This window comes from Heloderma suspectum, chromosome 8 (assembly GCF_057233095.1).
Source record: "Heloderma suspectum isolate Gila_16-S chromosome 8, 16-S_ref, whole genome shotgun sequence".
In the NCBI taxonomy this organism is placed as follows: Eukaryota; Metazoa; Chordata; class Lepidosauria; order Squamata; family Helodermatidae; genus Heloderma; species Heloderma suspectum.
This window is the reverse complement of record NC_139465.1, coordinates 24,794,657-24,809,613: the sequence shown is the minus strand read 5'-3', so window position 1 is coordinate 24,809,613 and position 14,957 is coordinate 24,794,657. Positions and strand designations below refer to the sequence as shown.

General features: G+C 48.3%; 1 protein-coding gene across 5 annotated transcripts in view; it reads right to left on the bottom strand.

Moving 5' to 3' along the window:
* Window positions 1-367: 367 nt before the first annotated feature.
* Window positions 368-14,957, bottom strand: part of RIPOR1 (RHO family interacting cell polarization regulator 1) — a 108,947-nt gene continuing 94,357 nt past the window's right edge. For 4 of the 5 annotated variants that reach the window (XM_084813157.1, XM_084813158.1, XM_084813154.1 and 1 more), the window contains exons 14-22: window positions 14,371-14,492; window positions 10,987-11,167; window positions 9,834-9,969; window positions 8,897-9,058; window positions 7,540-7,698; window positions 6,821-7,017; window positions 6,406-6,489; window positions 5,660-5,750; window positions 368-1,346 (exon numbers count right to left, since the gene is read on the bottom strand). In XM_084813157.1, the coding sequence (XP_084669283.1) occupies window positions 1,249-1,346; window positions 5,660-5,750; window positions 6,406-6,489; window positions 6,821-7,017; window positions 7,540-7,698; window positions 8,897-9,058; window positions 9,834-9,969; window positions 10,987-11,167; window positions 14,371-14,492 (1,230 nt within the window). In that variant the 3' untranslated portion in view covers window positions 368-1,248. Of the gene's footprint in view, window positions 1,347-5,243; window positions 5,308-5,659; window positions 5,751-6,405; window positions 6,490-6,820; window positions 7,018-7,539; window positions 7,699-8,896; window positions 9,059-9,833; window positions 9,970-10,986; window positions 11,168-14,370; window positions 14,493-14,957 lie in introns of all 5 variants that reach the window. The other variant, XM_084813155.1, reaches the window with a different exon arrangement.

The window sequence follows — 14,957 nt, the reverse complement described above, 5'->3', positions numbered from 1 at the left end:
TGATATCTTGTCTTTATTATGGTGTATTGTTTTATTTTTTATTAGGCTGCTTTGAATATTTTATAGGAAGTCCGGTTATGAATCTTGAAAATATTTTTTTTCATGTCTTTTCTCTACTGCAGGAAGGACAGTGTGACCTGTTGCATGCATAGTCCTCAAAGTTCCCCTTTTTGTTTCTGGAAAAAGCTCAACCCATCTTCTCTGTTTTACAGGTGATGAAATAAAACGGCCAACGCCTCAATGTTGTACTTTGCTGACTTGCCTCATCCAAGATGGTTTTGTCCAGTTAAAGATTCACAACACCTCACTTCCCTAGATGGTTAAGGAAGCCCCAAAAGAGCATTCAAAAAATGACACACACTCAACTCACTTGTTCAAACTTCTTTTTATTTCAGGTTTAAAGTCAAAATTAGCCAAACCTCTTGATAATTACAATATATATTTATATATCTATGAAGATATACAGATAAATTTATAGATATTTTATAGAAAAGGGACTTTTTGCTTTCATTTGTCTGCAACCTCCCCCCCCCCGTGTGTAAATAAAAAATAATAAAATAGCCCAAGAAGTGGCAGCTTCTGCCTATCCTTGTCCCTTCTGTCTTCCACAGCATCCTTGCTGAAAACAATATCTTTCCCCTTCCCCACTGGGATGTAGAGGACTCCCTCCTGTAATCTTTGTGCTCTCTGCCTCTCACAGCTGAGAGAGGAATTTGCAGCATACCAGCAGCAGAATATACCTGCCCCCAATTTCCTGCAGTGTTTATAGCCCCAGAGGGTGGAGGACATGGGCAAGATGAGAACAAGCTAAACACCAAGTGGGACTTCAAACAACCATTTTTCCAAGCTTATCTCAAATGGGAGATGGCCTTTGCAACTGAGGACATTTTGTCACAGCCAGTGATGCTCAATTGTTGTTGTTTCCCCCAAGAAAGGGGTACAGTGGTCCTGGCTAATGATGGGGAGACCAAACTCCCCCAAAAGAAACAAACGGGGGACTTTCTCAATGTCCTGTGCTCACGTTAACTCCATAGGTGCAGCAGCCAGTGGGGCTAAGAAAAGGCATCCTCTGCATAAGGCAGTGTGCAGGCGGTGCTAATACTGCTGTGTGGCATGCGCCGAGGGGCAAAGGGCTGCCCAGTCTGTGTCACACTGGTTGGAACCCAGTCTGCATGACCTGGTTGAAGTTCTGCGGCATGCAAGGTCTGTGCACACGAAGGATCTGCAGGTAGATCGGTACGGCACCCCTCAGAATGCAGTGCTGGCCATGCTCCCCGGGGCAAAGATCCGTGGCAAACTGTCAAGAGACTCTTCCAGCCTTCGGTGAGCAGATTTCCCATCTTCCCCTGCAAATACATATAGCAATCAGCTGCGAATTAGGATACTATTTGCCCCAACCTTGCACACAACTCCACAAAGGTTAGGCCACAAAAATATACATTAGCTTTTCTTGGCAACACAAAGTATCCTGAAATGGGGAAAAAACCCCAACAACTTTAAGTTTTCACTGCTTGGATGCCTAGGCGTGATCCTCACTTGCCATGAGCAAGCTGGTGAGTGGCTATCTACAAGACCCGTTTACACAATGACTGTCCACTTTAGAGACAAAACTAATCAAGGGCACCACCTTCGATGTGATGTAAACTATACCAGCCATTTTTTAAGACAGTTTCTCAATCCTGCTGTGAAAAACTGGTGCAAATATGGGACAGGTAATGCTTATTGCAGAGCCAATTAACTCATCCTGCTGCCTCACAGAGTTCTGGAGACATCTGGATGGCTACGTTCCATTCCTGCTCTTCCACAATCAAAGGTCAAGCTCAAAAGGGTCATTTGACTGCCTTGTAGGCAAACTCTCTGGACAGCTTTCAAACTTCTCTAAAGCTATATCTAGACAGCAGTTTCACAACCTGCTGGTTGTGCAAGTTATGATTCAACAAGAAGTCCCTAGGAGAGCAAGTTTCATGCACTCATCCCCGGGCACTTGCTATGCTAGTCATGCTAGCCACAATTATTCCCACAGTCTTGAAGTAGTGGTGAGTCAACACAGACTTTGAGACTTGCAGGTGCCAACAACTCCAGCGCCCCCAAACCCCTCTACCTAGAAGTGGCCTAGGCAGCAGTACATGACCGTCAGATACACAAATGGAGGCTACAGGTCCTTGTGATGTGGGTTTCTTTCAAAAAGAAATGATCATATGTGGTCCATGTTGACAATAGAGATGACAAGTCCTAAGCTGTAAGGGCGGGGAAAAGAAAAAGAAGAAGCTTACTAACTGGGCAAGCGCAGCATAACGCAACCCAAACTGCCATCACTGCAGTTTTAGGGCTGGCACCTGACTGGTCAAAACATAACCCTCAGTTAACTGAATGGTCAACTAATAGTCAAATATTTAAAGCAGTAATTTATTAGAACTAGAGCTGGATCAAAAGTTCTGTGAACATTTTTGCAGAACTTCAAGGGGGTTTGCGGGAGGTGAAAAAGCAATACATCTTTCTTGGTGGTGGGGATTTATTACATTTTCAGAGGGGTGAGAGAGCTTTACCTGAAAAGCAGCAGCAGCAGTGACAAGCCTTTCCCTCCCCTTGTTGTTTTTAACTTATTTTGCTGTAACAGTGGCAACAGCAGAACTCCTCCAAAACAGCCCAATGGATATGTCTTCCCCAGAATGCCTCCCCTGAATGGTGCTACATTGGACTGTTCTGGTGCATTGTTGAAAGAAAAAAAAACACCCTATGGCAGCTAAGGGGATCACAGTGGCTTCATCCCCCCTCCCAACAATGCATCTGAAATGACACTACATCATGACAGGGGTTTTTTTTTAAATGCCAAGCTTCTGGTCCAGTGGAGGCTGGTGGCTCCGATGTCAGTGGGGCGGTGAATCTGTTCTGGGTTTCAGTCAGAACTCTAAAGGAGCTATCCAAGAGTGGATCCGCCACCCCTCTGACATCAGAGCCACCAGCCTCCACTGGACTAGTCATTATGGATGCAGAGGGATGGCTGAAAGTGTGCTGACAATACACAGTAACATCTCTAAGCACGGGAACTCATTCAGCACCCCAGCAGAAGGCAAATCAATTATTCACAATAAGTTCATCTTCATAATTTACACATGGTGAAGAACTTCTTTGATGAGCTTCCACCAGGCTTTGAAAACCTGGCTGTTCAGGCAGGCATTTGGGGTGGGTTAGGGTTTTTTAAAGCAGTGTTGGGTTTGTTTGTTTTTTGTTCAGTTGATTATGTAAATTTGTTATTAGTATTGTATGTGGCCTAGAGTGGCTGGGTAGCCAGCCAGATGGGTGGCTAATCAATCAATCAATCAATCAATCAAATAAATATTAATTAATTAATTAATTGCCAGTCAAGGGAGGCATTGTGGGAAAGACATGGTTGCCAGGCTGCTTGGAGGAGCACCGCTGCTGTGGAATTTTTTTTTACGGGAAAAGCTTTTGTCACTGCTGCCATTTTTCAGGTAAAGATCTGCCATACTTTTCCTGCCCCATCCAAAAATTGCACTCTCCCACTTTTGTGGTCTGTGAATGAGCCTACAAAAGTTGAGAGGGTATTTTCGACACAACTGAACATTGGCATGTTAGAACATTGACAGAGGACAGGGAGATCATCGGGGAACCAGTAGCAGCAGATTCCCTGTATCAGCAGGGGCTGGAGTAAATGACCTTTGAGTGCCTACCAACTCTTATGATTCTACTTATATTAAAAATTAAAACAAAAACTATTGTCCCTGACAAGACTCCAGTATCCTTTTAGAAGCTTTACACCCTATCATACCGAATCATGTGGAGGCCCCCCCTCTCTACAGCAAATGCAATCAGCTCTGTGGTAGCCTTAACTCCTGGGCCCTTGTGATAACTGTGGGTTCCTCCTGAACCCGATCTTCCCATTCGGAAGTGCCTGCATTTATAGCGCACTGCCACCAAGAGAAGCGAAGCCATATGGTTCAAGTGGGAGAGGAGTGGGCAGGAGCTCTGGAGAAAGTTGCAACGTAGGGGGTCCCTGCTCCTCGGTGAAAGGTGTGCCTGTAACCCTGATCCTGCACAGATGGGACTGGGCGCAAGGGACCCTCACTCTTGCCACTGCTATCAGATGACCCCATGATGAAATAAAAAGCAAGCTGCCCCTTCGATGAGTGTTCTTAACAACATATAATCATGGCCAAAAAATAGGTGGTCAACTGGCCATCACCCAATCCTTACAGTAGGCCCTTTAAGCTCTCAGAAATCAGTTCCCCAACACCGTGGGGCTGCAGAAGAAGGTTAATCCACCCAGGGCTTCCACCTTCTTAAAGACACAAAATACTTTTGAGCTGACAAGACAGGTGTCATCCAGAACAGAGATGATCTATACTAAGCTCTTCTCGTGATCAGAAAGGAGGAAAAGTTGAGAGCACTCCTTCTCCCTTATCAGCCTGGCTTGACACTGAAGTAATCAGATGAGGCACTCCTGGTGGTTCTGCATGGCCCTGTGGTCCATTTAGAGACCACTCAGAGTTCAGCCTTCAGTGTATTGGCTCCCTCTCTACGGAATCCCCTGTGTATTAATGTCAGGCAGACACTGACATTTTTGTGTTTTGGGCGCTGAATACATTTTTATTTAAACAAGCCTTCTCTGACTGACCAACCACGGTTTCATTGGCATAATTTTATTTCAAAGATTTTAATTCTGAATGTTGATCCTTTTTATTATTCACCACTTCAAAATTTGATTGGATGTAAAGTGGTAGATAAATCTTGTAAATAAAACAGAGGGATGATCAGTGCCAAGCCCAAGAGCTAAAGGGCCTGTCTGGAGAGGATAGAGCAACATGCTTTGCAGGCAGAAGACCTCAGGTTCAATCCCTGGCATCTCCAGGTAAAAACGTCAGAGAGCAACTGATGGGAAAGACCCTCCTCTGCCTAAGACCCTGGAAAAGCTGCTGCCAGTCAGAGCGGACAATACTGGGCTAGTTGGACAAATAGTCGGACCTGGTCTAAGGCAGCTTTCTATGTAACTACATAACATCGTAGCCTGTCGGCAGCAGTGCCATTCTCTTTGCAACACAGACACAGACACACACAGCCAGCACACCAGGGAACTAGGAAGGTGCCTATAAACTTGGGCGACTAGTACAGCTGAGACAAAGACCCAACGAGAGAAGGGCCCACGGGGTCCAGGACAAAAGACACTGGCAAGACATGCAGCAGGGTGGGGAAAGGAAAGAACAGACTGGCTAACACATCCCAACCTGTGCAGCTGCTGTCATGACCTGGAAGTCTAGTTAGCCAATCAGATGGTTCTCTCAGTGCCATCTAGCAAATGATAATAAATGACAACGACGACGGCTTAGCGCTTTTCGGTCTCAATGCTTTCTTGCTAAGCGAGCAGCGATACAGGGCAAACTGGATGTTCTGTCCTCAGCTATAAGTCCTAGCAGAGGCCAAGGGGTAGGTCATGGGGTAAAGCAGAGCCCAAACCTTTTATACCCCATGCCCAGACAGGCTAGTAGCAGCTCTGCCTACCCACCCAGTATAAAGGGAGCTTTACATTGCACCTCATGCACCTGGATTCCCACCCCACTCCCCAGAAAGCCATAAGGGGAGCCACCTGCCTAGGTGCGGAAGAGGGCTGTGTCTGTGAGCAGGACAAAGGATGGGCACTCACCGCACAGCATGAGGCTCTGTTTGGCTGCTTCCCGCACGGCCTCTTTGTCAGTTTGGCACAGGTACACCAGCTGCTCAATACTTTCCTTGGCCTATTGGGGGAAGTTAAAGAAGCTGAGGTTATCACGTTCCGGTTCTTGCTCTCCACTGAGCCTCAAAAGCCAAAGCCACAAAGGTGGCGGGGTGAAAACACAAGTACAGGGTACTGAAGCCCACTGCAGGGAAAGCAGGCCAGCCTGAACAGAAGGCCAACAGAGGCAATTCCCAGCAAGCCTGCCCCTCTCCATGCAACCAGTCTCACTTTAAATTGGGGGTGCAGAACCTCAGGCACAAGGGCCAAATCTGGCTCTCCTGGGGTTCCAGTCCAGCCCCCCGAAGTCCCCAGATGGCCATGCTCCTTCTTGGGCCACACCTCTTCCCCTTGACTGCCAATGTTTTGGTGGTTTCCTGGCTCCTGTGCAGTTTTTTGCCTGCACAATTCTAGAAGGTTGATGTGCCTCTCTTAAGGCTTGGCAGTAAAAACTTTACCCTAAAATATGCTGGCATTTTTGGCCCTGCCCACCACTGGAATGTCCCCCCCCCCCCCCGGAATTTGGCTCTCAGGCAGAAAGAGGTTCTGCACCCCTGTTTTAAATACAGATGGCAAGGTATTTTCAGAAGACTCCTAAATGCCAGTTGGTAAATACGGTAAAAGCTGGCCTCTGAAAAGACTTTCAGCTAATTTTACACAGAGCGTCCGGCCCTCACCTTAAGGCAGCCCAGAGCTGCACAGGCAGCAATCCGCGTTTGCATCTCTTCATCCTCTAGCTGCTCAAGGTAGCAAATCAGGGCCTGAGGAAGACACACTAGTCAGCCTGCTTGTGCTCAATGGAAAACAACCCCCTTCTATACACTACATGAGTTTTAAACCTGTTTAAAATCTGTCACGGCACTTGACCAAGAAACCTTGGGAACTGTAGTCCCACACAGTGGCCATCAATGGCTAATGAAAACTTGGCATCATCACAAGACTGCAGCTCCCAGAGTTCTTTGGGAGAAGTCAAGAAGGTTAAACTGGCTCCAACAGACTTTAAACATTTGAACTGTAGCTGTGACTGAAACCAGGTATCTCCTGACCTAAACATTCCCTCTCGACAACAGGAAAGTCTCAATAGACACTTGCCCGCTCCCGGAAGCTGGGGTTCTCTGACAGGTTGCGCAGCTGCGCCGACACAGCCCCAACGACTTTGCTGTTTCCTTCGATGAGAAGCAGGCTCAAGGCTTTCAGCCCGTCCTTGCGGAGTCGGCCCTCGGGAACACGCTTCAGGGCCTTCAGTACCACATCTTGGTCATCAGAGTTCAGATTCTGTGCTAGCAAAACTGCAGGGGGATGACAGAACACGCACCACCCTTAGCAACATCGCATACTGCTTTTCGGCCTGAGGGAATACATGGCATTCCAGTCAGGGCGCTGTAACCTGTAGCTCAGTGGTAGAGCAGAAGGTCCTGGGTTCAGTCCCCAGCGTTTCCAGTAGGATTAGGAAAAAAGCTGTGCCTGAATCCCTGGGAAGTTGCTGCCAGTCAGTGTTGACAATGCTGGCATAAACAGACCAATGGTCTGACGCAGCCTCCTATGTTCCCACGTATGCCAAAGCTTATGGAGGTCCCTCCAGGTGGCTTTTAAATGCTGATGTTTCTCTTCCCACAGGTACAAGGAACTGCCTCCACTGAGAAAATGTCCTGTCTGAGATGATGCAGGTTGATGATCAAAGGCTCTCTGTGGCATTTGATCCATGCTGGCTGCGTCACACCTACAAGCCATCACCTGATGTTGCAGCCATGAAGCATCACAAACAACATGTGGGGACTCTCCCTGCATCCTCGCTTAGTCATATGAGATACCTTCCTCCGCCAGCTCCGAGACGTACGAGTCCAGCGTTAAGACAGGCAGAACCTCGAAGTGGCTCCAATACTGGAAGAGGGTGACCTGCTCAGTCTGGCAGCTCCCATGGCGCCTGGGCAGCCTGCGTTGCAGAAGCTCCTCCACCAGCTTCACACACACTGTGACAGGGGAAGATGGGCATCAGGGTGGTGTCCAATTCCTTGATACATGCACCAAAAATCAAGGCTTTTGCGGCCACGCCCAGGCTTCTGGATGGGACTGGAGGGTGGCAGGGACTGGATGGAAGGATACAGCACGAGGACCAAGCACTGGGGTGGGGTGGTTGCTCTTTGGCTATGATTGTGGTGAACTGCCCAGAAAGCTTCAGTTATTGGGCAGTATAGAAATGGAATGAATGAATGATTGATGGTTTGTTTGTTTGTTTATTTATTTTATATCCGGCCTTTTTCCTCTTGCACAGAACCCAAAGCAGCTTACATTATCCTCCTTCTCTCCATTTTATCCTCACAGCAAGAACCCTGTGAGGTAGGCTGGGCTGAGAGTCTGTGACTGGCCTAAAGTCACCCAGTGAGCTTCCATGGCAGAGTGCGGACTAGAACCCAGATCTCCCAGCATCTAGTCCAACACTCTCACCACTACACCATGCTGGCTCTCAATTAATTGACTGTACTTTTGAGGGATGGCAGTCGAATAGGCGTTCATTCCAACTTACACCCTCAAAAGTTCAACCTTAGCAAAAGAGCAACCACATCCAAGAGAACATGGATCAGTCATATCCACCAAGAAGAGAAAAGGAGCCCCCAGATGTCTGCCGAGGGCAGATGCTGGAGACAGCGAAACACTGTTCTCGGGAGCAATGTTAGTTTTGAATGCAAGAATGCTGAACTAAGTCTGTGCCAAAGAAATGCCCGAAGCTGCTCTAGAAACCATTGCTCTATAAAAGTGACTTCTCCCTATCTCTGGCCATGCATATCTTGCTCGTAGGAGATGCACACCACACAAGCATGAAAATGGGTATCTGGCCCAGAATTCAGCACTTGGGTAATGCCAGGTTAGGTCTTAAGAGAATCCCAAGAATGCAGCCCCTTACAGCACAGAACATGAGTAGTGCCTGATGCAATGAGAAGATAGGGTGGGGACCAAAAAAGACGTCTAGTAGTCTTAAGTAATTAGCTACTTGCCCTTGCCACATGAGTATCTGAAGCACCAACGATGCAAAACAAGCAGATCCATGCTTGAATCACAGCATTTGTTCAGATGACAGAATGTGAGCCACCTTGGCACATAATCTGGAATGGTAGGAGGGGAAAGACAAAGTAGAAAGTAGGTACTGCCCTGAGCCCAAAGCACACTCACCTGGATCTGCCAGGCCTTGCTGGCGTTCGTTGATCCGTGCTGCATACTGGGAGTTGAGTGTCTGCAGGAAGCTTTCTACAGGGCAGGTATACACATTAGGGAAGGCCACACAGCTGTCCCAGAAAGGCAGGACTCCTTCCTTCCACGTAGAGAACTGTACCACTGAGAACAGGAAGAGCACATAAAATCATCTTAGGCCTCTGGTTACGACGACAGCCCCAGAAGGGAGGCCTTCCCCTTGAACTACAGTCTGAATCTGAAGAAATGCTATCCTCAACTGTCCCCCTTTCTACTGCAGTGTCCTACAGGGTGCTTACAAATGTACATTAAAACAGCTGTCAACTGTGCTTTGGAAGCAGACCCGTCATGTTTCTACTCACACATACCCTATTCTTCTCCAGGTTGAGCTTGGGCAAAAGCAGTTGTACAGGTCTGCAGCAGAAGATGACTGTGAACAACACTGATTGGCTAGCAGCTGTGGGGTCATACACCCCCGTGTTTAGTTTTACACCCTTCAAAAAGCCAATTGTGCTTTTTGAAAAGTACTCAAAAATGTTAGACTGAATAAAAGCACATATAGTGCTTTAAGAGAAGTTTTAAAGTAAAAGACGAGCAGCTCATCTGATGCATCGGAGGAAGGGAAAGACTAACAACAGCTACTGGTACACACATCCATCTCTTACAAAGAGAAGGTAGAAGGAAGTTGAACTCAACCCACAGGAGAAAGAAACACAGTCTGACTACATGTTTTCATGTACATTTGTGTGCACAGTGGACCCTCCCTCCCTGGCTGAACTGCTCCCCATTGCGCCTAGCCAACAGATGCTGATTCTCAAGGGCTGCAAGGGAAGCCCTGCTTCTCTGGGATTAAACAGGCTACAGGCATTGATGCTGCCAACCCCAGATTCACTCCCAGTGTGTGCCCCCCCTTTCCTACCTTCCTCAGCAGAGTTGGCAGTCCCTGCCCGCTCCTCCACCAGACAGCAGACCATCTCCAGGACCTGAGCTTCCCTTGCCAGCCTGTCGAGAGCGTACATTTCCCGGCAGCGGAGGGGTCCGAAATTGCCCAGCTTCTAGGAAGCAGATAACAGATGGCAAAGATTCTTAGGGGAGAAGGTCCAATCCCAGTTCATACGGCGCAAGGCAAACAAGCATCCATTGTTAAAGCAGGGTGGGGGTGGGAAGAGGGCAGAACAAGTTGCTGTTCTGACATGCTACAGCATGTCACATTTAGAAGGCAGCATGAAGCGGGGGCGGAGGGGCAGGCACGCAGGGCAGCAAAGAGAAGATGCAACAAATTGAGTGAGGTCACGCTGCCAGGAGGGTCAGGAAGGCCAAAAGAAAAACAAAAGCGGGGGGGAAGGTTCCAAGTCAAGGAAAGGGCCAAGTCTTGGGTTCCCTGGTGCCCTGCAGCTCTTTTGCACTTCATCTCCTGTCAGCCCCAGTCAGCATGGTCAATGGTCAAGAAATGCTAGGAGTTGTAGCCCAAAATATCTGGAGGGCACCAGGTTCAAGAAGGCTGCTACAGAGAAAGCGGGACCAGTGCAAGGCTTCCCATTTCATTTCCAGGCACGATGCGTTAGGTCTACAAAGCCCTAAGCAGCCTGGGAGCACTGCACCTGTAGGGCTGTCTTCTCCCATCCCAACTTGCCCATATATATACTGTACTCATCTACAAGGTATTCCTACTTGCTGGCCTACTACCAGGGCCTTTTCTGTTGTGGTCCTCCCACTGTAAAATGTCCTCCCCAAACCCCTTCCCCTTGAACCACAGTGACACCTGACATCTATTTCTTCTTGACAGCAAGAAAAGACGGTTCTATTTACTAAAGCTTTTGGCGAGTTTTAATTATGGATGGCTGTTGGACATTGTGTGTCCCCTCCAATCTGTTTATGATACTGCCGTTTCAAATTTACATCCATACTGCATTTTAATTTGGTTTCATTCCTCATTCCGCATCTATTTCTACATTCCTGTAAGCTCCCTTGCAGTGGAAAGCTCCCAGTTTGACAGGAAGGTGAGGGTTCAAAAATAAAAAATCCTTTAAAGTAAACACTGCTGCATCTGAAAGTCTTCGCTTTGCCCTCACCAGCAGCAAGCCATTGCAACGGTTCAGATGCAGGACCAAGGCTCGGTCGAGGAACTCATTGCTGGTGCTCATTGGCTCTGAGCCACCCTCCGAACTCAAACACCCAGCAGTGTCTTCGGCAACAACCTCACCGGCTCCTGGTACCCTGGCCAAGGCTGCAGGCTGGGAGCTCCTGGCCTTCCTGTAAAGAGAGGCAGCAGGCAAGATAATAAGCATGTGTCCAGACCTTTGTAAGCCCAACTGTCCCCAGCCTAGCAACAAGCAAGGCATAAGCCAGGGGTGGAGAACCATATTGATTCTGCAGACTGGACTGCCCCCCTGGAGGCTGGATGACATCAGGGGCCACCCGTGATATCAGGGGTGGGGCCCTGCTCCTGATGTCATTGGGTTACCTGGCAAAACACTGTCTGGAGCACCTCCAGATGGTGCTTCGCCCAGGAAGCTGACTTTGCTCCTACTCCTCTTTCACTGTCCCTGCACAGGGAAGGCAAAGGAGGAGCGAAATGCACTCAGTTGGCACAGCTGAGTCCTGACCTTGGGACTCGGCCAACTCCAGGAAGCTCCGGCTGAGTGAGAAGTGACTGCATGTAATGTTGCTCTCCCGCCCCTCCCCCTTTGGAGGGGGAGGAGCCTCGCCTGAGGTCCTGTGGGCCAAATTTGGCCCACGGGCCAGGGGTTCCCCATCCCTGCCTTAAACACTGGATGCGAGCAAGGGCAACGTGGCTGGACCCAACATACATGCAAGACAAGAAGGCTCCCGAACACGCCTAACCTAGGGCTGCAAGGTCCAACTGATCATTTGCTTGAGTAATCACACTGTTTATCAGTTCAAAAGAAGTCTCCCAATTCATCAAGCAGCAGATTTTTTTTAAACAAAGAAAGAATGCTTCTTGCTTCAGAAATACCGTTTTACCCACGTGCAAAGTTTAACTGATAGATGAATGGACTGACTAAAACTCATGTGGAGAGGAGGACTATGTAAGCTGCCTTGGGTTCCTTGCAAGAGGAAAAAAGGCGTGATACACACGTAGCAATAAAATAAATGTGATTAAAATCATTAAAATGTCTTTAAGGCACAATCCTATGCATCTTTAGACAGAAAAAAGTCCTGCAGCTCCCAGCATTCCCCAGCCAGAACTGTCTGAACATGCATAGGATTGTGCCCTTTTTTCCGTCTAAACACGCATAGCATTGCACCCTTACAGACCTAGTCGAAAACGTTTCGCAAGGCAGCTTAATACTGCCAGTGTCTCAAGAGAGCTCCTCAAAACACTTTCCCTTGTATGCTCCAAGAGCTACACACTACTCCCTCTGCAATGGGCTACTTGTACGTAGAGAAGGCAGGGAGAACAGAGGGGTACGGCCATCTGGGGACTCCTGGAGAGCTGGACTGGAACCTCAGGAGAGCCAGATTTGGCCCCTGGGCCTGAGGTTCTGCACCCCCAATTTAAAGCGAGGCTGGCTGTATGGAGGAAATATCTGGAGAGGGGCCGGTCTTGTTGGAGATTGCCTCAGCTGGCATTCTGTTTGGGCTGGCCAGCTTTCCCTGCAGAGAGAGCAGGCTGCTGCAGGCAATATCAGGCAATGGCCACAGAGTGGCACTGTGGCCACACATCCCGCTGGGAGCCACCTGTCAGGCCAGGCCACAAGGTTTTATGCTTGTTTCCGGCAGCTGCATCAGCAGTGTGGGAAAGGCCATCTGTATCCTTTGGCGTGCCAAGCAGGAATATTAGCCTGGAACAAGCATAAGCCCCAGCCAGACCAGAAGCCACTGGGAAGTCAAGCCACCGCGAAACAGCGGGCCTGTTTAGAGAACCAGTTATCCTGTGGTAACCGCCTCTGAGCTCCTCCTCCTTCTTTCAAGCTCTCATTCATTGATGCAAGAAGGGGGCACAGAAGAAAACCAATGGAGAGTCCGCAGCCCTAGGCAAGGTCTGTGGCTCCCAACTCGCCTCCTTTTCTTTTTTTTTCATCATGAAATTTTATTTTATATGGAACATCTACAATGAAACAGCTTAAGTAGGAGCTCAGTACCTAATGAAAGTAAAAATACAAGTCCTACAACATACAAAAGGAGCGTGTGCAAGTGTGTGCCATTTTGTGTGTTTGTGCGTATCAATCAGAAAAAATAGAGGCAACTTGTACTTTGTTGGAACTTCATCAAAAGCTTGAAGTGCCTCAACATAGGAAATGAATGGAAACCCTGGGGCCATAAGTATCATTCTTCAAGTTAGGATGCCTTGCTCGCTGCACTTGCTCTCCTCCCTTCCATCATGGCATGAGCACAGCCAACAGGCAGGACCATGAAGCAGTTTTATCTAGCCAACAGAGAAGTTTAATAAAGATGGGCGTTAAAAAAAATCCCTACAAAAGGAGAAAAGTTTCAAAAGATGCAAGAGATGAGATATTCCCACACTACCTCCACACTGAGTTTTATGCGCAATGCTCCTTGTCAGCCCTGAATGTATAGTTTTTGTAATTATGAAGGGAAGGGCTGCAAGTCAGAGGTAGAGCGCAAGCCTTGCATGCAGAAAGAAGGTCACAACTTCAATCCCCAACATCTCTGGATAGGGCCAGGAAAGACTTCTGTCTGAATCTCTGGAAACTCTCGCTGCCAGTCAGTGTAGAACAGACAGTACCGACCTAGATGGACCAATGGTCTGCCTTGGCATAAGGCGGCTTCCTACGAAGCCTTTCTCACAAAAGGGGCACCAGCCTCAGAGGATCTGACCACCTGTGCCAGAGCTGGAAAGCGTGGTAAAATATAGTTCTGGGCCAGTATCTGACAGAGAGAAGGGCTCCTGAGAATACAGGGTCATCCCAGTGACAACTATAGCAAGGATGTTATTTGGTGGGCACCGTTTGCACCGCATAATCTCACCCAAGATGGACAAGCAAAGAGATGCTCACGAAACACTCCATGGATTCTACTGCCATGATAAATCTGGGGCAACAGACTTGCATCTACCTCTCTTGAACTCCTTGTTCCTCTAAGACAGCTGCTCTCTCAGGATAACCATCTGGGACATCTGAGTGTAGGCCACTGGACTCTTAAACTTCAGTTGTGAGAGCAAGCCCCAAATGTGTGACCAGTAGCCAGCCACGGCAGTTAAGAGCTGCAGGATCCCTTAGTTAAAACCTCAGTTTTCCTGTCCTTCCCCTCTCAATTGCAAACTCCAATCTCTCTTCACTACCAAACTGGATATTGCTTTGTTCCCACTTCCCAGACTGACCCAAATCCAACACCCCTCCCCCCTGCCCCACCACACACACACAAGCCGGCATCCCTCCCGAGCACCACATCCCACGTACCCCAGTTTAAAGGTCAGGGGCCTACACTCAAATCCCCAGCGACCTGTCTCAGCTGCTCCCATGCTCACTCACCTGTCGTCATCTCCCTCCGAATCTTCTGTATCAGAAGCATTGAGGAAGCTGAAGCTCTCAAGAGCATGCTCCACCGTCAGGCTAGTGCTGGAGGCCCGACTCAGGCACACACCCTGCTTTTGCTGTGGGATGGAGAAAAAGCAGATATCACATACTGTTTGCTGTCCACTCTGGCAGCTGGTCCCCTTTATCTGCAAGCAAATCTCTTGAGTCGTATGATCACACCCTGATCGCTTCCTGCCTCTGCGGCTGCAACCTGAGCTTCAGAATGGAAAACAGAAGAACAAAAAAACACCTTGTGACCAATTTCCAAAAAGGAAGATGCAGAATGGGGGTGGAGGGCACCTGAAAGTTACATCTTCTAATCTGGAGGTCTTGTCCACGAATTCCAGATGTGTGGGGTCTGTGTCTGTAGAAAATTCAGTAGGTAACTGGTACCGGATTCAGAGTTCAGCATCCTGCCAATCTCATTTTTCGTTAAAGCAAAAACAACAAAACACGTCCCAGTAAAGCACATTTCTATCATCCTCGGTGACTGTGAAGCTGAGGTCTGAAAGCGCAGTGTTTGGTGAAGCTGTTGCAGACAT